Source organism: Athene noctua, chromosome 18 (genome assembly GCF_965140245.1).
Source record: "Athene noctua chromosome 18, bAthNoc1.hap1.1, whole genome shotgun sequence".
NCBI classification, from domain to species: Eukaryota; Metazoa; Chordata; class Aves; order Strigiformes; family Strigidae; genus Athene; species Athene noctua.
Genome location: NC_134054.1, coordinates 13,715,379 through 13,736,974, shown reverse-complemented (window position 1 = coordinate 13,736,974; position 21,596 = coordinate 13,715,379). Strand labels below are relative to the sequence as shown.

The following is a 21,596-nucleotide window of genomic DNA, read 5'->3' as shown; positions in this document are numbered from 1 at the left end:
GGGAATTCCTGCAGGGAGGGAGTCGGGGTCGGGATCTCGCTAAAGAGGTGGGTGCTGCCGTGAGCGGGACGTGCCGAGGGGCACTCGGGTTACAGATGCGTTCGCAGCAGGAATTCATGTCTTAATTCTGCAACCTTTGGTTCGAGCTCTGCCCGGAGCGCGGCTGAACGTGGCAAACTTTAACGAATAACTGATGCACCCATCTGCAAACCTGCTCGGGCTCAACGGCCTCGTGCCGCTACTCGCATTAAGGCCGTTGAACAGTTTGCAGCACCGGTAGCACCCTGAAAAGGGGGAGGTGAGCCCTGAAGCCAGGAATTACCTGGTCTTGTCTGAGGCACGGGAGTGTGCGTGGCGTTGGGCCCGGGATCTGTTACTCTGGATCCCGCGTGTCGGAATGACCCGTGTCTGCTGCGGGGGATCCAAATGTCGGTGGCACCTCGCGCACCGGGGCTGTGTGCAGGGTGGTGTTTAATCAGCAGAGAGTTACTGTGAAGGTTGCGCTGGGGAAGTGACATTCTTAATTGTGCTAAAATTTGGGGAATCAGTCATTCTCTCGGTGGTGTGAATCAGAACAAGCACTGAAGGAGAAAAACGCACCTGGAGTCATCCACCCCGGCTCGGCGTGCGGGTGCTGTGCTGAGCTGGAGCACGTTGCACCGGGCTCGTGCTCATTCACAGCCCCCGAGAGCGGGCAGGGCTGGAAGGGGTGGGTGCAGCAGATTTGGGGTGTCCTGCCCGCTGAGGGCTTGAGCTGAGCCCCTTAAACCACCCCTGAGCAGGATCACTCCGAAATTCCTGCTGAGCAAGAAGAGCCCTGTTAGGCACTGAGGCTCCGTGTGGGGAAACTCGGGGATCAAACCTGTGTAATCCCCCACCTGCGAAAGCTGCTGACGGGGACAACAGAGCGGAATTGCTGCCAGAGCCACCCCTCTTTTGCCTAACCCCCCCCCCCGGGCTGCTGCCGTGCAGGGATCCCCATCCCACACCCGGCGTCGGAGGAGGGGAAAATCCATCCCAGTGCTCGGCTTTATACAGCTGGGAGAGGAGCGAGGGTCTGATCCTCCCGCTGTGATGTGGCGAGGATGGGGCAGTCCCGTCAGCACAGCCACTTTGGGCAGGGAAACAGGATCAGGCTTTCAGTCCCTTAATCTTTCAGCAGTAAGTATTTAGGAAGCGCTTATCTCTGAAAAAGCCTTATGATGGCTTTTGAGCTTAAAGAGCTATGAGACTGCTCAACTGCTCGCTTCTTTTTTTTCCCCCCTTAGATCAAAATACAAAGTTAAATCGCTGAATTCAGGCAGGAGCGTGGTTTTCCCTCTGTTCTCTGCTGTCTGCAGTGATGGTGTTTCCTTTCAAGAGAACAAGAGGGTATCTTGGGCCACCCTTGATGCTGTTCTTACCACGGGAGAGCGAGGGGATTGCTGCTGTGGTGGGTCCAGCCTGGAGCTGCTGGTACCGGCCAGAGGATGGAGCCTCATGTGGGGCTTAGCAAAACTGGGCTTAGTGAACCAGGAGCCATCTGCGGAGCTGCTGGTGCCACGCTGTGGGCCTTCGCTCCACGAGAAGCTTTCTTAACCAGCTTAAAACAGAGAACCGCGGCGTTCACCCCGGGGAGCTGCTCGTGCTGTTGGGTTTGTTCAGCTGGCCCAGGGCCACGCCTGCGGCCGGCTTGTAAAACCCTGTTGGCCTCCAAGGAGGCTGCTGGAGGCACCTCGTGACGCTCGCGGGAAGCTGAAGACTTCCTCAGGCTGGTGCCAGCGGAGCGCGGCCCGACCGGGCGGCTGGACTCAGCTCTTCCCGAGGGCTGGTGCAGATGGCTTGTAATGGGGGAGGCTGCTGCCGAGGGAAACGTCCTGGGGGCTCCATCAGTCACCTCCTTCGACAGAGCAACGACATCTTACTCTTCTTCTGAAGACTCATCCACTTAAGCTACTCTAGCAGTCAGCAGCCAGGAGGCTGATGCTCTGTCATCATCTCTCTTCATATTTAATGCTACAGGAAGCAGAATTGCTCCTTTCTGCCTTTTCAACCACTTGTTGAGTGACCACATCTTGTCATCGCCTGCGAGCGAGACGGGTGGGCGAGGCGAGCGCGGTGGGAGAGGCAGCGCTGTCCTTGGGGAGCTCCGGGATGTGTTTCTCTAACATCACCTCGCTGCCGTGGAGAGAGGGGAGCTGGGGCTCTCCCGGCTCTGGTTTGGGTGGCAGAGGACGGCCCTCACCTGGGCCAAGGTACCAGCGTGGCTTGGGCTCCCTGCTCTGCTAGGCTGATCAGAAAGCCCGGTAAAACAGCCCGAACATCTCCCCAGTGACTCTTCAATTCAGATTTTCCCCTTTTATAAATCAGAAATAAACGCTGACATTCAGCAGGCACTGCGCCTCGCTGGTCATCTTGTGGCTGGAGAGCTCTGGCAGCCCAGGGCTTGAGGTCTGCTCGGGATTAGGCAGCAGCACGATGCTTGTGGACACTTGCACGAGGCTTCTGCATGGAGAGCGCTGATCCGGGGCTGCCTGCGAGCCCCACGTCACCCGGCCACTGTCTCTTGTGCTGGTTTTGTGGAGTTTAATAGACGAGGACGGGCGTCGCAGGATTAGAATGGCTGAGGATTTAAAACACCTTGTGGTTTGCAGCAGAGACAACTCACGTAGCTTAAAAGCAGCTCAAAGCACAATTAGGCTGCAGGAGTGATTTTTCCATCTCCAAGCTCTGTCTGTCATGGTCAAGAGAGATGCTGTGGTTGTGGGTTGTTGCTGCTGAATGTCGCAATAAAGCCTGGCTTTTTATTCCTTATGAATCAGACCAGAGCTTTTGTTATACACGAGGAATGAAAGCTGAGACAGCTAACTGCCTCAAATGTCTCATCTTGGTTATGTAGTTACTGAGACTTTTTTTGACCTGTGTTGAAAACCGGGAGAATAAGCCAATTCCATTCACTTCATGTCTTTTATGAAGAAGAATGAAAACAATATGAAGATCACCAAGGAAGCTAAATTGCTGTGATTTCATTAAACGCTGGTTGTGATCAAGCTATGAAATCAAGGTCACAACAGGTTGAGGACCTTGATTGAATCAGCAGCTCAACAATGAAGTTATGTTGGTTCAAACTATTTATCAAATCGTATTAGTGCTACGAACAATTGCATTTCTCCGCTGGGCTGAGATGAAGCTGTCTGTAATTCATCCTAAATAGCGAAGCTGGAGCTGGCTATTTGTGGTGAAAGGCTGGGCCTGACCTGAGCCAAAGGGCTTTTGGTGTGACCGGGATGGTAACACCGGGGGGGCAGGGGGAGCTCCCTGCTCCTCCCAGCCCCTGCAAAGCCAGGGCTTTGCCGAGCCGGGGCGGTGGGCTGCGGAGGCTGAGCTCGGCTCCTGCCCAGATGTGCTTCTGCTCTCAGCACCTACACCTGCTCCTGTGGGAACATTTTAAGCATTAAATACCACTGTGCCAAATAACCGGGAGGGGTTTATAAACTTTTGTAATTGAAACCTCATTTTGATATTCCCATCAGGAGAAATAATTTTAGGTGTAGGTCAGGAAGCTCTAACTGATAAGGAGTTTGCACAAACCGGGTTACAAGGGCTTACGTGAAAGTCAAATAGGGAAGGATTATGTAAAAGCTCAGTGGCTCCAGGTAACTCTCCAGGTTTGATTGTGCTTTAAGCTGAGTTAGTCCAAACCCGGCGAACGCAGTCAGTGGGTGCAGGGAGGGGAAGTTCCTGTGAAACGCATCAGGTCTGGGGCTGAGCATCGTCCTCGTGGTGGCCAGGCCGGGACCCAGAGGGATCCCTGCTCGGGACGCAGCGACCTGAGCGATCGGCGTTACTGCCCGGGGCCTCACTGGAGAGCTCGGCCCTTGTGTTCGGTTTTGCCTTTGTTTACTCCGTAATCTGCCGTACGCTGAAGTGGCTTTTTCAGACTCTGCAGCCGGGGAGAATTTAGGAAAGAGGCAGCACCGAGAGGAGGAAAGTCTCCACCTCCTCTTGCCGGTGGCCGTGGCTGGGGTCCGTGGCTGGCTGGCAGCGTCCCCTCAGCCCCGGGTGAGCTACAGGCTCTGGCACAAAGCGTGGTCTCCTGAAACGGGCTCTGCGGATCGATAAGCAGCTGTTACAAATACGCAAAATGAAGTGTTAAACTTCTTTTCCTCCGGGCCGAGATGCCTCAAGTGCCTCTTCCGGAAAGCTGGTCCCTCAGTCTCCGTGCCAGCGCAGGTCAGGGCTGTGTCTGACCAGCATTTTGGTCCCAAACCTTGTGCACTGAGCTGTTGATCTGGGGTGTCCCTGCATTAGGGGAACGTTTTGAGCAGCTGATGGTGAAGCCCCCGCACAGCCGGCTGGGGAAGGCGCCTGCCTGCTGTTCTGCTCTCTGGCAGTTTTATGTAATACCACATGCGTGCGTGGATGGAGCTTTGCAGGAACAGTGAAAGGATGAGGCTGATGCCCCGACCAACAGATGTGTGAGACGGGCGAGGTAACGAGGGGAGCCAGCCCTGCTCGGGGGAGGAGAGGGAGCCCAGCATCCCGGGGGAGGGTCCTGCCCGCGGGGCGATGGGGCTGGCGCGGTGAAGGCTGGTGGGCAGCACAGCGGGTGCTGCCACTAAAAAATAAAACCTCTCTCAGCTGGAGATGCCAGTACTTCTGCAGGGCAGGGGGCTGCCTTCCCCTCGGGGAGGGTGCAGAGCTTCGGGGTGCCCGTGTGCCAGGGGCACAGACACCGTCCACCCGCTGCGGTGCCGTGGGGTCCCGTGGCTCTGTGGGGTGCAACAGGCAGTGAAACGAGGTTTAGGTCCCGTGGTGACCGGAGTATGGGTGTTCTCAGCTGCAGGAGAGAGCTTGTCTGCTGCTCTATTTGTCTTTTTACGAGAAAGGTTTAGGTCACCTCAGGCTCCGGTCACCTTCCCGGCTGCGCTCTGCACGGAGAGCAGCTGATATCCCGGGGCTCAAATACAGCGTCGCTCTGGCTGAACGACACCCCCTCTCCGTCCGGGCGGTGGTGGAGGCTGGAGGGAGATGGGGGGGGACAGTGTCTCCCCTGAGGCTACTCCAGGGTCCACCAGCTTCCACACAGGGACTAAATCCTGGGAATGAGGAAAAGCTGGGAGCCACTGGGGTCGAGGATCCCCAGGCTTCCTCTTTCCCTCAGCTCGGCCGCCTGCCGTGGGGGGTTTCAGCTGCTCTTCCTCGAGACTGTTCAGCAGCTTAGATGCTCTTCTGTTAATCAGCCTAACTTCTTTTTTATTTTATCCCATTACTTCCTAATTATTCTCCCTTGTGGTTCCCTAAATAAATCCTCCCTTCTCCTGGTGTTTACTCCTTCCAAGTATTTCACCCGGCCGCATCCACCACAGCCCCGAGTCCTCTCCCTCCCTGTCCCATTCCTCGGTCTCTTTTCCCTCCGTGCTGCTGCTCCTGCCGCGTCCCTCCTGGCACAGAGTTGTGCTCCCCTCCCCGCTCTGCATCTCTCCCGATGCCGGCTAGAAGCCTGCCCACCCCGCGCTCCCCTGCAGTCTTACTGTCTTTCTGGGCTCAAAAGCCACCTTGTTGTGCCCACCATGGCTAGCAGGTGACCCCGAAAGGCAACGGTGCCAGCTTCTGCCTGCTGGCGCGTCCCTCAGCCCTGCGGCGGGTCCCGCGCCCAGCCCGTGTTCCTGGCAGTGGCAGGGACACCCGATCGCTGATAGGGACCTGTAACGATTTCTTTCTGCAGTCGTGCTCAGCGTGGTGGTGATTAGCGTTGCCCTTGGCTCGTTCCTGACTGGTTTGCACGTTCTTGGCTTGGATAGAACGGTTTGAACTAATTTTTTTTCCAGTAAGGATTGGGTGGTTATTAAAGGCTTGCCTGGCGTTTGGTAGTGATGTTGCTGTTTCACCTGCACTAACTACACCGGTGGCAGCGCGCACTTGAAAAGAACTCGGGTTTTGACATTTGTAAGATGCTTTTTCATCTTCGCACGCCTCTAGCTGGCAGCTCTGGAGTGGCATTGGGAGGACGTTAGCATAAGCAGCAGGGCCTTTGTGTGCCCTGGCTTTTCTGTGCTGGGGATGACAATGGCTGTTTGAGCTGGAGACTTTGCAGCATTTTATTTCCTCTTTCATGTTTTCTCGTTCCTGATTTACTGTCTGACCCGTTGGGGTAACCTGGTCAGGCTTCTGAATGGAGATTGCCTGGCTTTGGTTGGACCCAGCGTGGCCAAGCTTTGCTCCAGCATCTCCCCCAACATCGGGCACCCGGGAGAGGCTGAACCAGAGGGTCCCTGGCTGAGCCACCCCTGCCTGTGCAGCCGGGGCTCCCCCTCCCCGGAATTGCTGTTCCCTGGGCCAGGCAGGAGCCCTCGCTCTGCCCCTGAGCCACAGCAGCATCTTCAACCGAAGCTTCTGCCCGGCTGCGCCCGGCGCCGCTGCGTGCTGACATTGCTAATTAGGTCAGCGGCTCCCGGTGAATTGGAAGTGGATGTGTTTGGGGGGCGGGGGGGAATGGCGGGGGAGTTATTTGAGGCCTCTTCAACCTAGAAACCCAGAAAAGGTTTCTGGAGCTGTTGGGTGGCTCCGGCGCGTGCTCTGGCTTTTGGCATGGCCGTGACCGGCACGCTGGCCGGGTCCCTGCTCCCTTGGGTGCTGAGGTCACAAATGTGGAGGGTTTTATTCCTCTCCTTTAAACTGGGAATTGTATTTAGACGATGCTTGAAATCTGAATGTGCAGCTGACAGCCTAAAGCAGGGTCTGAATTTAAAATGCAGCACTCGAGCAGTACGTGCTTGTCGGTGAGGTCTCTGGATGCTGCCGAGCCGCAGAGCCCGAGCACGCCGGGGCCGGCAGGGAGGCGCCTTCCCCGGCCCTTACACCCCTTGTCAAGTTGTGCCAAGCTGAGAAATGCATTTGGCTGGGGCTCAAAATGCAGGATGGCTGCAGGACCCCCCCATCCCCAGGGAAAGGAGATGTGAGCAGCAGCCGTGAGCCCGACGGGCACCTGGCTGCAGGTGAAGCACCTCTCCTGAATAAAGACAGCGCTTCTCCTTGGCGTACGGTCGTGAGATCTTGCATCGTACTTTGTGTTCCTTTTTTTTTTTTTCCCTGTGCATCTGGCATATTTAACAAGGTTTTTGTTTAAATTGTCTTTCTACGCGTTATTTGAAAGCCCATTGTCATTTTGAGTAAATCCAAAATGAAAACTATCTAGCGAACAAGAAGTGTTGCTCACCATTTTGTAATAACGTGTAAAAATCAAGGCTCGGAATAAATCAATGGCACATCAGGCATATTTACATAAAGTATATAAAGCGCTGAGAACACTAAATTTAGAGCATAGGCTCTCTACTTGCAAATCGACATGTTCTAACTGGCTGCAGCCATGAAGACAAGCCTTTCTTTAGCGAAATAATTAAAAGTATACTGGCAAAACAAGATTGAAATCAGGGATGTAAATAAGGCTTTAACCTGCGTATTTAAATCATGATTAAAATGAGGAACCTGACACTGCTGTGCTAAAGAATTATTCCCCGTGTTGCGGCGTACGGTGTGGTGGGGACTAGGGCTGAGCCTTGCTCGTGTCTGACCTGGGGAAACCTGAATCGTGGCGGGATGGTCCGTGTGCCACCGAACCCAAGGAGCCGGCGGGGGGCTCGTTTCACTCCGCACCGTCTCGTTCTTGGTGGCCCAGTTTGGAAATTAAACAGGATGAGTTTAGGGTGTTGGGGTCCGCACTTGTTCCCGCGCTTCTGCTATTTCAGGTGCCGTCAAGGTTTTGTGTTTCCTTCCAGAAGCGGGGCTCTGCCCGAGGGGGAGCATCGTCCTGCTGCTTCCCTCGGGAGAGAGGGGAAGGAAGCTTTTTGGGAGGCGCCTGTGGTGCGGGGCAGCGGACCCTGGGTGGGCGTGGGGCATCCTTCCCTCCCGCTCCCATCACCGCTGCCGGGCCGACGCCTCTGGGCTTTGTCCCTGTGCTGTTCCCGGGGCTAATAATACCCAGGAGGAGGCGGCGAGCTGCCGGCAGCGCCTCTGTCCCGAGCGCGCTCCGGGAGCGATGCTGAGCCCACTCCGGGGAGCGCGTCCTCCCACGGCCGCCTGGCACATGCCCGGGGCTGCTGCCGCCTCCTCGCTGTGCCATGCTGGCCCCGGTGCCTCCAGCACAGCCTGGCTACCTGCTGGCTTTCCCAGTGTCCTTCCCTATACCCCCACCAGCCCCCGGCTCAGCTCGCCCTGCAGCTTCCCTTGGGGGTGATGCAAATACCCCCATTATTTCTGCTTCTGCGCCCAGGGGTGTCAGATCAATTTACCTTCATTTAGTTCTGTTCCTAAACACAGGTGTTTGCCCTGGATTTTGTTGTTTGGGAGAAAGAAAATTCTTCTTGAAACAGGGTTGATGATTGCAAACTGGATTTTTACCCGTTTCTCGCTGTACCCCTTTTCCCCAACCCACGTTGGCGCCTGTGGGGAGACCCAAAACCCGCTGGGTCTGGCACAGGCTCCGTGCAGGGTTTGCTCTCCAGGGAGGATGCTCCGAGCAGGGTGGGAGCAGCAGAAGCCCCAGCTCTGAAATAAGCCTCCTTTTGAAGTCTGGGACGTCACTTAATCTTACTGCTTTTGTTGAGGTTTGTTCCATTTTATGGAATAATAAATATTGTAACATGCTAAAAATAACTGTTAAACATGAAGGAAGAAGGAAAGCTGCTTTGGGCCCTGAATTTCCAGTTTAATTCCCTTCTCAGGGAAGCTCGGACCTTCTGAAACAGGTTTAGCAGAGCCTGGGCTGTGTGGCTGGTTGTGGCTTTTCGGTGTGGCGCTGCCGTGGCAGGGAAGAGCCGGGGGTGAGGAGTGTTGCAGGGCAGGACGGCAGCGGGTGGGAGATGCTGCTCTTAGAGGCCTGGCAGCAGCTCGCCCGCTGCCACATCAAGGGTGGACGCTCCTTGCAGAGGAGTTGGGGGCATCCCGGGAGGATTGAGGGAGGAGAAAGTGGCCGGGCTGGGGCCACCTCGTGCCCTCGTGCTCAGGGATGCCGATGGTGCGGGCAAGCAGCAGCGCTGCGGTCCTGGGCGTTGCTCCGAAGCCCTCCCATGTGCCACGTCTGCAGCACACGGCTCGGCCTGAGCCCAGCCCCGGTGCCGCTTCCCTGCCCGGCACGGCACCGTGGCGCTGGCAGAAGTCACGTAGGCAGAGCAGGAGCCGGTGCTGGCGGAGGAGTGTCCCGTGTCTGCAGCAGCACTGCAGGCGCTGGCAGGGGCCCCGGTGTCGGTGCAGCGTCGAGGGCAGGGAGGTGCCTGCCCTGGCACCGTCCCGCTGTCCCCCGGTTGCCGCATGCCCGACTGGCAGATGCAAACCGATGGAGAGGTTCGCGTGCGGCCCCAGGGCCCTGCCTGTCCCTGCGGGCAGCGATGGGCAGCAGCGGGCAGGGATTTGGCAAAGGCTGCGGCAGCAGAGGAGGTGCCGAGGGTGTTCAGCCTGGTTTGTGCCTGCAGGGCTGAGCTGGGGGGGGCTGCGGGGGCCGCTGCCAGCCCTAGGGGTGACCTTCGGGGCCGCGGTGCGAGTGCCTGGGAGCGGCTGCGGTGCCCGTTTGGTGAGAGGGCGGCTGCGTGCGGTACAGCTCGTCCCCCCGCCCGCGCCGCTGCCGGCCCACGCGCTGAGTCAGCGCCTCTGCGTGGGGGGGCTCCAGTGAGTAAGGGTGGGTTGGAAGGGCCGTGCAGGCACATGTGTGTGTGTCCTGTGCTGGGACGGGGGGGGCTCTGCAGGCACCCTGCCTGCTGCCCCCCTCCCCTCAGCCCCACAGCCGCACCGCTGAGCCCTCTCCGGAGGAGCTGCACCATCCCCTTACCCTGCGCCCGGCGGAGGCAGCCACCTCTCTGCTTCTCCCCTCTGTTCTAGTACATCGAAGCCATCAGCAACAAGCAAGGCGAGCTGGAAAACTACGTCTCCGATGGCTACAAGACGGCTCTCACGGAAGAGAGGAGGCGGTTCTGCTTCCTGGTAGAGAAACAGTGCGCGGTCGCCAAGAGCGCAATCACCTACCACGCCAAGGTGAGTCGGTCCCACCGGAGCTGCCGGTCTGCCGCCGTGTTCCCATGGCCCCTGGGCTGCCCTGGCACCGGGAGGATGCTTCTGTCACGAGCCGTTGCCCACGGAGCCAACGATACCCTGAACGCCACGGCTGGTGCAGCCCCCGCAGCTCAGGGGGCAGAGGGGAAGGAAAACACCAGTGGGTGACCCACGGACAGGGTGTCCGGGTGCTCCCGTGCTGGGAGAGGCTGACGAGGGGACACGTCTCCCCCAGGTGCTGCTCTGCGTTTCAAAGCAGCTTCTGGCTGCACGAGGTGGACGGGAGTGACCGTGGTTTGGTGGCAGCAAAGCCTGGGAGCGGATCCTGCTCGCCGGGGCAGTGCCACCCCCTCCACGGTGAGGCTTCACCGGCACAGGAGAGCTGGCGGTCACGGTCCCCGAGGCCTGAGGGTGCTGCCCTGGCAGAGGCTGGTCACCTTCCTCACGCATCAGCTCATGATTTGCAAAAGCAGGAGAAATGCAAAGCAGTGATGTCCCTGCTCGGAGCCAGAGCAGCGCTGCCCGCCCGGCGAGGCTCACTCTGACCCTCGCCTTCCCACCTTTGCTAAGGCCAGGGGTTGATTAAACCAGAGACTAAACTGCTGCTCCAAACCCCACTCCTGGCAGCTCACATCTTCTGGGCTGGGGGCTGGAGTAGCCAACCAGGGCCCCCTGCGCTGGTCCGGAGCGGAATCCATCCGGGTGAGGGCTGGGAGTGTCGGTGCTGCTCCCGCAGCCTCGTGCTCCCGTTCTGGTTGTTCCCCCTTGCCACCCCCCGTCGCTCGCAGCACCCATCTGTCACCGCCGCGCTTGGCACCGGGGAGCAGGAGAAGGAGTTTGGATTAGTCAGCACTGTCCTCGCGCGGCGCTGCGGGCTGGAGCCACGCTTGGCATATGTGAACTCCTCCTGTAGTGCCAGAGGAGGAAAAAAAAAATCCCCCCTAGGGTGGGGTGACAACAGGCACGAGGGTGCCGGCACCTGCAGCGTGGCTACGGCAGGGGGAAACCAGAAACTTCTCGCAGCAGCAACACGCGGAGGGTGATTTTGCAAGGAGGCCTCTGCAGGTGGCTCGTCCAGAGCGTGGTGGGGGTACGTGTGACACGGGTGCCCGGCCCTGCACCGGCCTGGCAGCCAGCGTGGGCCTTGTGGGCTAAAACCACCGTCCGGCCGCTGCCCGTGGCTCCCCAGGGCGCAGGCAGCAGCCGCAGTCCGGGCAGGGAGGCTGCGCCTCGGCTGGAGCCGGTGCCCGGTAGCGGGGAAACGTTCTGTCCCTTTGAAATCGGCTTCGGAGGGGTTTTGGTACTTGGGGACCAAGGTGTCTCCAGATGAGCCTGGCTGTGAAGCTGGGCAGAGGCGTCGGGTCACCCTGTGCTGCGCAGCCCTAGAGCCGCTCCGTGGCGCCGTGTTCGGGCAGGGGCTGCTTGGAGGGGTTTGGCTGGGGAATGACCCCGGCGGGGTTTGGGACGTCTCCTCCCTCGGTGGCGCGGGATGGGATGCTGCCTCACAGGGCGTGGGGGTGTGAGCGGAATAAGGGCAAGTTTTGCTCAATCTTTGTTTTGTTTTCCCGTGGCTCGGGCAGGCGGTGGATGGCGGCTGCTGGTCCTGCCCGCCGGCAGGGAACAGCGGGGTTGAGCTCTTGAGGGTGGTGGGGCCAGAGGCTGCTGGGACTGAGCAGCAGTCCCTCGGGACCTGGGTGGCAGCAGGAGTACAGGCTGGGCCTGGCCAAGCCTTCAGTTGGGTTTTATTTTCTATTTGTATTTAGTTCTAGCTGAGCCCAGCCCCCTGCCTGGCTCCCTGCAGCCCCTGGAGCTGCCCCACACAGGATACTGGAATGAGCTGGGGAGAGGAATTACGTTTTCCTTCTTCCCTCCTTTTCATTTTTCACGACACCCTCCTGGCTCGGCTGCTGTCAGAGCCTGGAATCAGTCAGTCCCGTGTTTAATCCCGCCTGTGCCAGGGTCAGGCCAGCTCTGCCTCCCGCAGCGCTGCTCGGGGAGGGCGGAGGAGCTGGGTGGGTTTTCTGCACCCCTGTGCCCTCACGCCTCGTCCTTCTCTGTTGCAGGGGAAGGAGATGCTGACGCAGAAGCTGCCGCTGTGGCAGCAGTCCTGCTCGGATCCCAACAAGATCCCGGACCGTGCTATACAGCTGATGCAGCAGATGGCTGCCAGCAGCAATGGCACCATTATGCCCAACCCTCTGTCTACATCCAAATCCAACCTCATCATCTCTGACCCCATCCCTGGTGCCAAGCCTCTCCCTGTCCCCCCAGAGCTGGCACCTTTTGTAGGAGTAAGTATCTCCGTGGTGGAAGTTGTCCTGCCCTTCTGAGCAAAACTGGAGGGACGAGCCTGGCCCGTGTCACCGTTGTCCTCAGCAAGTTGCCTTTAGGTGGAGCGTCATCGGCGCGGAGGGCTGGGCAGCTCCGTGCGCTCACCGCCCTGCGATGCGGGGAGGAGGGTGGCACGGCTGACGTGGGGATGGGCAGCCTGTCCCGTCCCATCCCGGGTTGTGGAGCTCCGGAAGGGCAGGGGCTCCCCAGGCGGGTTTGGGGAACCTGTAGGCTGGACTCACCTGGCCAAGCTGGTCCCAGAGCTGGGGGCTGGACCAAGGAGTAACCGCAGGAGAAGGAGCTTGGAATGACCCATGAGATGAAAGACCCTTCAAAATAGGGTCTCCCCCGTGGTGTGGGGGCACAGGCTGGGCAGTAAGAGCTCAGGAGGGGTTTATCAGGTGCGAGGCAACTTGGAGCAGTAAAACACCGTAGAGGTGACCCCACTGCTCCCCCCATGAGCAGTTTGTCTCAAGTGGGGGAACTAAACCCAACAGGCTGTGAACCACCTTCCCTGGAGCTGTGTCCCGCTGCAGGAGCTGCGGTGGGATGCCCTAATGAAGACGTTCCCCGTCTTCCCCCCCCTCCTCTCCTCTCTCCGTAGCGCATGTCGGCGCAGGAGGCCATGCCGGTGATGAACGGAGTCTCAGGCCCAGACAGCGAGGGGTACAACCACTGGTCTGAGATGAAGCCAGCACAGCCCAAATCTTTATCTCCTCCCCAGCCTCAGAAGCAGCTGAGTGACTCTTACTCCAATACACTCCCAGTTCGCAAAAACGTGCCACCGAAAAACAGCTACGCATCAGGTGAGGCTCTGTCCTCCCCGGCCTCCGCTCCAGGGGCTCCCGGGGCGCCGTGGTGCTGGCTAGGAAAGGAGTAAAGCTGGGCTTCGCCTTGGCTTTTCAGCTGGACAGGGTTTTAGCCCACAGACAGGATTTCCAGGAGGGAAAATCTTGAGGAATCTCGCACAAGGGGATTTGTTCCCTTTGCTGTGGCTGGCGGGCAGTGCCCTGACCCCGCCTGGGGTCCTGCTCATTAAGGGGGAAGGTGTGAGTCACGCTGAAGGTTTTATTAGCACCTGGGGTAAAATAAACAAAGTTAGAAACCTGTTGTGCCAGGCCGTGCCTGGGTACGGCCGCAGCGTCCTGGACTTGGGGCACTTGTTGGTCTCTGTCTCCCACCAGCCGAAAACAAGACGCTGCCGCGCTCCAGCTCCATGGCCGCAGGGCTCGAGAGGAACGGCAGGACGAGGGTGCAGGCTATTTTCTCTCATGCTGCCGGAGATAACAGCACCCTCCTGAGCTTCAAGGAGGGTGACCTCATCACGCTGCTGGTGCCGGAGGCCAGGGACGGCTGGCATTACGGAGAGAGCGAGAAAACAAAAATGTGAGAGCTGTCCCTGTGAACCGCTGCACCCCGCGTGCAGCCTCTCCTGGAGCCTCCACCCATACACGTGGGTTTGGCTTCATCCCACGCCTTTGCCTTTCAGGAGGGGCTGGTTTCCTTTCTCCTACACACGAGTCCTCGACAGCGATGGCAGCGAGCGGGTCCACGCGAGGTAGGAGCATCACCCGGATGGGTCCCCCCACCCCTCCTGGGGCAGGCTTGTGGGCTGGGGATGGGAATATCCCGCTTCCTCCAGTGTGTCACTGGGACACGTTTGGGTGTCCAGAGAAGGGCAACGGAGCTGGGGCAGGGTCTGGAGCACAGGTCTGCTGGGGAGCGGCTGGGGGAACTGGGGGGGTTCAGTCTGGAGAAGAGGAGGCTGAGGGGAGACCTCCTGGCCCTCTGCAACTCCCTGCCAGGAGGGGGCAGAGAGGGGGGATGAGTCTCTGGAGCCAAGGCCCCAGCGCCAGGCCCCGAGGGAATGGCCTCAAGCTGCCCAGGGCAGGGTCAGGCTGGCTCTGAGGAAGGATTTCTGTGCAGAAGGGGCTGTTGGGCGTTGGAATGGGCTGCCCAGGGCAGGGGGGAGTCCCCGGGATCCCTGGGGGGGTTGAAGAGTCGGGCTGAGCCAGCGCTGAGGGATCTGGGGGAGTTGGGAAGGGTCAGGGGGAGGGTCATGGCTGGGCTGGAGGAGCTTCAGGGGCTTTTCCAACCTGGATGGTTCTGGGATTGATTCTGTGAATAACTCCCAGCACAGGCGGGTGTTAAGCTCAGAGCGGGGAGGCTTTGGCCATGGGGTCCCCCTCTGCGGGTGGATGGGGGTGTCAGCCCAGGGTAGGCTGGTGCTGATGCCTCTGCTCTCTGTGCCCCCCCCGCCCCAGCCTGCAGCAAGGGAAGAGCAGCAGCACCGGGAACTTGCTGGACAAGGACGACATCGCCATCCCGCCACCCGACTACGGCATGGCCTCCCAGGCCTTCCCGCCGCAAGGCGTCAACACCTTCAAGCAGAGGCCGTACAGTGTGGCCGTGCCCGCCTTCTCCCAGGTGAGCCCACGGGGCAGCGGGGGCTTCTCCCACTTCGGGGCAAAGGGGGGGACTTCTTATAAGCGGGAGATGCTTGAGCACATCCCGGGGCGGTGGCCCCGGCTGGAGTCCTGCCCACAGAGCCCCGGGTGTCTGCGGTATCCCCGTCCCGCCGCTGGTTTTACAGCAGAAGGGTGAAATGTGTTAAAGCATCTTCTCAGTCTTGGCGTGGCGTGGACCACGTGGAGGTGGAGGAGGGCTGCTCTCCAACCTGTCTTCGTTGTTTGTAGGACTACCTAATGCCCTATGGTTGTGCAATTAAAGACTATTCCAGTGGCCTCTGCCAACCACCCTCCGCTCACTACAAGCCTTACACTAGGTCGACAGCTGTAAGTCCGAACGCAAGCAATGTTGCCCTTGGGGTTTACGGACGTTTGGCCGCTTTTGCCAGGCAACCCGTGTGCCTTGTCCGAGGCCCTGTCTCCTGCCGAGCACCTCTCCTGGGGACAAGGGACGGGGATGCCGGGAGGTGGCAGGAGAGGAGACCAGCGGATGGGGAGGAAGGGCCGGTTTGGCTCGCCTGGGTGCCACGGGCAAGGCACGGGGAGAGAGTGGCACAAAACGGCACCGTAAACCCCCAAAGGACAACATTTGCTGACTCCATGGGAGCCTCCCACCAGAAACGGGCTGTTCACAGGCAGCTGGAAGCGTTTTCTCTGGCACGTGCCGATTGAAGCTGGTGATGGGCCCGTGGGGATGCTGGGGTGAGCTGGGGGGGCTGGGCAGGCCCCAGCCAGGGCTCTGGTGATTGTCCAGAATGAGCTCAGGGCTTCTCGGATAACGAGGTGGGGAGAACGAGTGTGTGGATGAGACCAGCTTAACCCAGGAGCCACTGGCAGAGTGGGGCTTCCCCACTGGAACGAGCGAGCGTGGTGATGAGCCACGACGGCTTCCCTGGAGCACCCAGCACGTGCCAGCAGGTGGGAGAGGATGAGGAGGGGGAGAGGCAGCCATGCAGCACCCAACCCTTCAGCAGGGCGCTCTGGAGAGGTGGCAGCTCCAACCAGGATCTGGCCCCTCTCTGCAGGGGATGGGACAGGAGCGCAGCCCCACTTCTTGCTCTTTGCTGGGTTTTCCCAGCAGAGTTTGCTGCTGGTTTGGGGTTTTGTGATTGGGAGTGTCCTGGGACAGTGGGAACGTGGGTCTCTGATCCCTGGTGCGTGGCCAGCTCAGACCAGTGACTCCCACTCCCTCCTGGAGCGGTCCCGTGTTTGTCACAGAGAGCAGAGCTGCTCGGTGGCCGTGCCCAGGGCAGGTCCTCACCCGAGGAGCAGCGTCCTCGCGGGATGTTCTCTGAGCCCGGGCCCCACCTGCTCCCCGAACCAGCAGAGTCCTTCCCCGCTGCAAAGGCCGTTCAGTGCCAGCTGAAGGAGAAAATGGTCCAAACCCCTGTGGATTTCTGGTGGGAGTTAATACAGACGGAACATGTCTTTCCACAGAGCATTTCACTGGTGTCTCTCAGACTTGTTTAATCCCTTTTTGAGTGTCTCTCACCTCAAAAGTGGCTGGAGCTCTGTGCCACGGTGGGGCTGGGCAGAGCAGACTGGGGCTCTCCCGGCTGTTGCTTTCCCTTGTCTTGCCAGATAAAGTCCTGCTCCGGAGAGTGATGCACCTTTGCTCTCTGCTGTCTAAATCCCATTCGAATCATCTCCATAGCTTTTCTCTCCAAGTGCATTGGCTCGCGTCCCTGGGTCCTGATGCACTTTGGTCTGTTTGTGTGACCCTCCGGTGGCACCTGAACGGGCACAGCCCACGCCCCCCACCCCTCACCATGCCTCCTCCCCTCCTCTCCGCAGGGTCTCGACGACTACGGGACGAGGTCCGTCAGCAGGTAAGAATTCACCTTACTCTCACGTTACCTGAAATTGAACTGTTGGTGTTGGCTCTGGGTGAGGCCGTGGGGCTGCATGGGCTCCCCGGGGCGCAGGCGGTGGCTGGGATGGGGCCGTGCAGTGGAGGACACGGTCCAGGTCTTGTCTGTGATTGCGGAAGGACCCAGTGTCTCCCGGGGAGGGCAGGTCTCGGGGGCAGCCCCCGCTGTCCCCAACCTCACACCTCTCGTGCTCCTCCGGAGCGAGTCACGTCTCCACAGCCCCCGATAGCGAGGCCACCGAGAGCGCACGCTCTCAGGGTCTTTCCCCGGCACCTTCTCCCACCCAGCAGCTCCTCCATCCCCATTCCCTCTGCCTTGGAGCTGCCCTGTCTCGTTTTTGGGGCTGAACCCCAAACCCCCAGTGCCGGGCAGGGATCAAGCTCGGCGGCGGGGTGCTGGTCCCCGCGGGGCCGTGCCGGGGAGCTGGGCTCCTGGGCACGGTGCTGCCTCGCGGCGCGCCGCCAGTCCCGGCCACTCTGGCAGTCTCCTGTGCTTTGTTCCGCAGCGGCAGCGGGAGTTTGGTATCAACGGTGTGAGGACACCTTGGCTAGCGGCGGCCCCTTGCTGCTTGGAAGAGCTTTCTGCTTCTTTCCCCCCCTCCTTTTTTTTTTTTTTTCTTTCCCCCTCGTTTCTCTTTCTCTACTTTTGGATTTTAAACTCTTGTGATCTTCAAGGAAACCATGGTGCTTCTCCACCCCTCCCTGGTGTTCACAGTGCCCTTGTTTCTGAAGTCTTTTCAGAGCAGAAACTGCCGATCGGTCTGTGCTCGCTTTGAAGCAGCCTGGATGCAGTTTACACTTTAGTGGGACCCGGTTTTTGTACTCCTGTGTGAATGTTAGCGATGCACTATCCCTCCTCGGGGGCTGCACGCCAGCCGCCTCGCACGAGCCTGGACAAAACCTCCCAGACCGGAACAAATATGCATGGCCTCTGGTGTCCGTACTGTTACCGAGCATCCGGGCTGCCCGCGCCCGCGATGCCGCTGCCGCGGGGGGCAGCAGCCCCGTGCCTCCCCCTTGCCCGATCCGCTTCCACCCAACCGCCACCGCCGTGGCGTTGGCAGAAGCGGATGGTGCAGAGCCCCCGCCCCGGGGAAAGGGCTGCTTCTGGGCTGGGGTCCCGCCAGCTGGGGGGCGCAGCTGGCAGCCCCCCCCTGGAAGGGTTACTCCTGGTTGTTTTATAAATATATATATATATTTTTTTGTAGCAAGGTATTGTTACCTCACGTTAGCGCTGGGGGCTGGCGCGGAGCCATCCGAGGATGTGCTCGCGTCCTTAAACCGGGCTTGAGCGAGGCAGCGCCCAGGGGTCCCCCCCCTCGGCGCTCGGGGTCCCGCTCCTGCGGCCGAGCCCGGCCGTAGCCCTTCCCGTGGCCGTCTCCACCGCAAAGCTGTACACGCTTCCTTTTTCTGATGTGATTTTTAAAACCTCTTACATTGCCTGTTTACTAGGACATTGCTGGCAATACAGACACACACGGACAAGTTTTTTGATTTATATACTCGCCTTTGGGCGTATTGTAACGAGACCCTCCTGCATCGGTGTCCTAATTTTGCTAAAGATTTTTAACCTGGGATATTTCATGCTGAATGACTGAATGTAGAGGGGGAAAAAAAAAACAAAACAGAACCAACCAAACAAACAAAAACAACCCAGCCTAGCAAAGCCTGTATGGAGATTGTAAAGTGCTGAAAAACCTTTTTTAAAAGCCAGAGAGAAATGTGCCCTGTACTGAGTTATTGTTTGAATAAAAGTTTTATTTATTGCATTGAGCTGGGCCTCGGTGTCTTTTTCGGCTGCCATGCCTGTGTGCTGCCCATCACCGCCCGCATCGCCCACTGTGCATTGCCATGCCTTTTGTTTTGGGGGTTTTTTTTTTTTGGTTGTTTTTCGGCCTTTCTCCGTGGGAGACCCGGCGTGCCGCCTGCCTGCGCTCAGCCCCTGCGGGTTTTAAACAGCTTTGCTGAGCGGGAGCAGCTAAAACTGTTTAAGGGCCCAACTCCCTCCTCGGTGCCGCACGCGGGGCTGCGCTTTCCCGGCCCCGAGACGGTGGGAAAGCGGCGATGGCCGGGGTGGGGGGAAGGAAGCCGCCCCCCTCCCTTCCGTAGCCCCCGCCATGCCTGGCCTCTCCTCTCCGCAGGTGGCTCCTGGCTGGCTGTGCCCTTCCTTCCCCTCCTCGCAAGGAGCCAGCGGGCAGCACCAGCAACTCGATAAACACGACTTTTCCTCCTTTTTCTTCTTTTTCCCTCCTGCTTCCTCTGCCCGGAGGCCCTGTGTGCAGCGGGCTCTCGTGCCGGGGTGGCCACCGGCTCGTAGCCCGATTCCTCTCCTTAACCAACACCTTTTGTTCCCATCAAGGGCTCGGAGCATGTCCCGGTGTCCAACCTGCCTTCTCTTTCCCTTGCAGCCCCGATGTTGAAGTGGCCAGGTTTTGAGGTGCCCCTGCCCGTAGTTAGTAAGTTGATGCTCTCGGGGGGGCTGAGCCCTGGGTGTGCTGGTGCTGGGCAGCGGGGGACGGCTGCGGGGCTGCGCGGGGACGGTGCCACCGCTCTGCTTCCCCCCTGCACCCGGCCCAGCGAGTTCCCCTCCCTCGGTCACCGCTTGTCCCCGGGCCCGGTGGCGGGAGCTCCCGGTCTAACCGCGCTGCGTCTGCACGGCTCCTCGCTCCGCCGCCACGCCGGGAGCCCCCGGGGCCACGCTCCCCCCGGGGCCGCTGAGCTGCTGCTCCCGCTGCTTCCCCTGCTCCCCGTAACCAGCCTCTTCGGTCGTAGGTCTCCACCGTCCCACCAGCGCTGCGTCATCGTCCCCAGCCCTCTCCTGCGGGACGGGGTGGATCCGCACTAATGTCAAGTTTTTTGAGCAGCTTCTTTTGGTTGTAGACAACCCTGGGGACGCGCCTTGGGAGCCTCCTCGTCCCAATCCCGGCTGTGGCCCCAGGGCAGGGACGGAGGAGTTTCCCCAGGAGCCGAGACCCCCCTCGCCGGCACTGCAGAGCCCAGGAGAGCCCCTTCCCCGTTTCTCTTTGATCCGTGAGCTGGTTTTCCCGCGGCTGCCGGAGCAATGGCTCTTCTCTGCCAGAACAAAAATAGTTAAAATAATAATCCCTGGTGACTCATCAAAGCAACCTTTCCTCTCCCTCCAGTCCTGAGAATCTATTTTGGCATCCTGGGGGGAAAAGTGATCTAAGAATCTGCATTAATTAGGTGGGAAATTAATTACCCTATTTTTAAGCAAAAGCCATTTATCTTTTGAGGAAAGCAAAAGCGAACTGGGAGAGGGGTTGGGGTGGGGGGGTGGCAGTGCCCTTCCCGGGAGGCTGGGGGGAGACCCAGCCTTTTCCCCCTGCCCCGTGGGGACATCGCGAAGCTGGCTGGGTCCAGGCAGAGGGAGCCCGTAACGGCGGCCGCCCCTCACATGGTTTAACCCCACAGTCGTGTTTGTCTTGCTGATGCTTCTTCGCCCGTGGCGGGGACACCCAGGCTGTGCCCCACGGGGGGACCCGCCACTGGCCCGGCCGTGGCAGTGCCAGGGCCAAGCAGGGCTCATGGCCATGGGCACACGGCTGGTGGAGCAGAAAGGAGAAGGTTTGTGCAGGTCCCCGGGGAGGACAGGGGGCTGTGGGGGTGCTCTGCGGCTCCCTCGGCCCCTGTGCCCCGTGCAGGTTTGGAGCTGATGGCTCCGGGCAGCCCAGGGGTGGCCCAGAGGAGCACCCCAGGCAGCCGACGGTACCCCATGGCTGCCTGTGCCCTCCCCAGGAGTTACCTCCTGCCCGTCGCCGGTAAGTGCCGGTGGCAGCAGGACGGCGCTGGGGACGCCCCAGGTAGGTAAAGCCCGGCTCCGCGGGGTGGCCAAAGCTGGACTGTTGGGAGCCGGGCTGTGCTCGGCCTCGCGGCCCTGCCGAGCTCCTCCAGGCGCCCTTCCTCTCCCCACACTCTGCCTCTCCGACATTTGGCTCCTCCAAAGGCTTCCCCGCCGGGACGGCACGGAGCCGCAGGCTCGGCTCTTGCCCAGGTGTCCCCTCACATCCCACGTGTAACCCCTGCTCCCACCTCGGTGCAGAACTGGGTGATCTCGGGGTGCTCCCATGTGTGGGAACGGCTCGAGCCTAGGGGGCGGGGGGGCTGCAACATCTTCTCCAGCGCCAGCCCCCCCTTGGCACCCCCCAGCTTTAGGCCTGCTGGAAAGTGAGGTAGGAGAGCATCCCGCATGCAGCAGCTCCTGGCTCATCTCTTCTATCCACCACTTGGGCAGCTCGGCCCAAGGGCTCTGCAGCGCAGAGCAGCTCCAGCTTAACCCCTTCCCAGTGCTGCTGGAGGGGACGGGGCTGGTGGGTCCAGGCTCACCGACAGCCCCGCTCAGGCTTGGGCTCAGCCTTGAAGCCCACCCAGCCGGCAGAGCCACCTCGGCTCTGCAGCAAAAGCTCTTTGGGGTGCGGGCAGGTCGCTGGGCCCGTGCCCCGTCCTCGCGGGCCCCGCTGCCGCCATCCCGCCTGTTAAACTCTGCCTTCCTCTCTCTCTGCAGAAACCCCTTTGCCAACGTCCAGCTGAAGCCAACGGTGACGAACGACCGCTCAGCTCCGCTCATCAGCTGATCCGGGAGCGCTGGCGCCCGCCGTGCCCTCGCCGCCTCCTCGCCGCTGCATGTCCGGCTTCCCAGGACTTCATTTTTAGGCGGAGTTTATTTAATCCTGCTGCTTTGAAAGCCAAAGGCTAAAGCTAGTGCCCTAGTTCTCTCTTCTCTAGACTCAGCTTATTCCTCTCAGTGGCAGAGGGTCACACTGCTGCCATGTAGCCTGTCCTTTGCCCCCTCCCCGCGCTCCCAGCACGTCCCGGGTTTGTTTCTGGGCGTAACAGCAGCTCGCCAGGGCTGGGAGAACGGCCTCCGCTGGAAACAGCTCTGCCCG

At 59.9% G+C, this 21,596-nt stretch overlaps 1 protein-coding gene across 9 annotated transcripts in view; it reads left to right on the top strand.

Moving 5' to 3' along the window:
• BAIAP2 (BAR/IMD domain containing adaptor protein 2) overlaps positions 1-21,349 on the top strand; it is a 44,737-nt gene extending 23,388 nt beyond the window's left edge. For 2 of the 9 annotated variants that reach the window (XM_074921756.1, XM_074921754.1), the window contains exons 7-14: positions 9,853-10,005; positions 12,087-12,314; positions 12,959-13,160; positions 13,539-13,740; positions 13,844-13,912; positions 14,619-14,781; positions 16,617-16,651; positions 17,199-17,335. In XM_074921756.1, the coding sequence (XP_074777857.1) occupies positions 9,853-10,005; positions 12,087-12,314; positions 12,959-13,160; positions 13,539-13,740; positions 13,844-13,912; positions 14,619-14,781; positions 16,617-16,651; positions 17,199-17,229 (1,083 nt within the window). In that variant the 3' untranslated portion in view covers positions 17,230-17,335. Of the gene's footprint in view, positions 1-4,386; positions 4,472-9,852; positions 10,006-12,086; positions 12,315-12,958; positions 13,161-13,538; positions 13,741-13,843; positions 13,913-14,618; positions 14,782-15,050; positions 16,567-16,616; positions 16,652-17,198; positions 17,336-17,424; positions 18,466-19,100; positions 19,149-21,214 lie in introns of those variants that run through there. The other 7 variants (XM_074921755.1, XM_074921753.1, XM_074921752.1 and 4 more) reach the window with 7 other exon arrangements.
• The last annotated feature ends 247 nt before the right edge of the window (positions 21,350-21,596 follow it).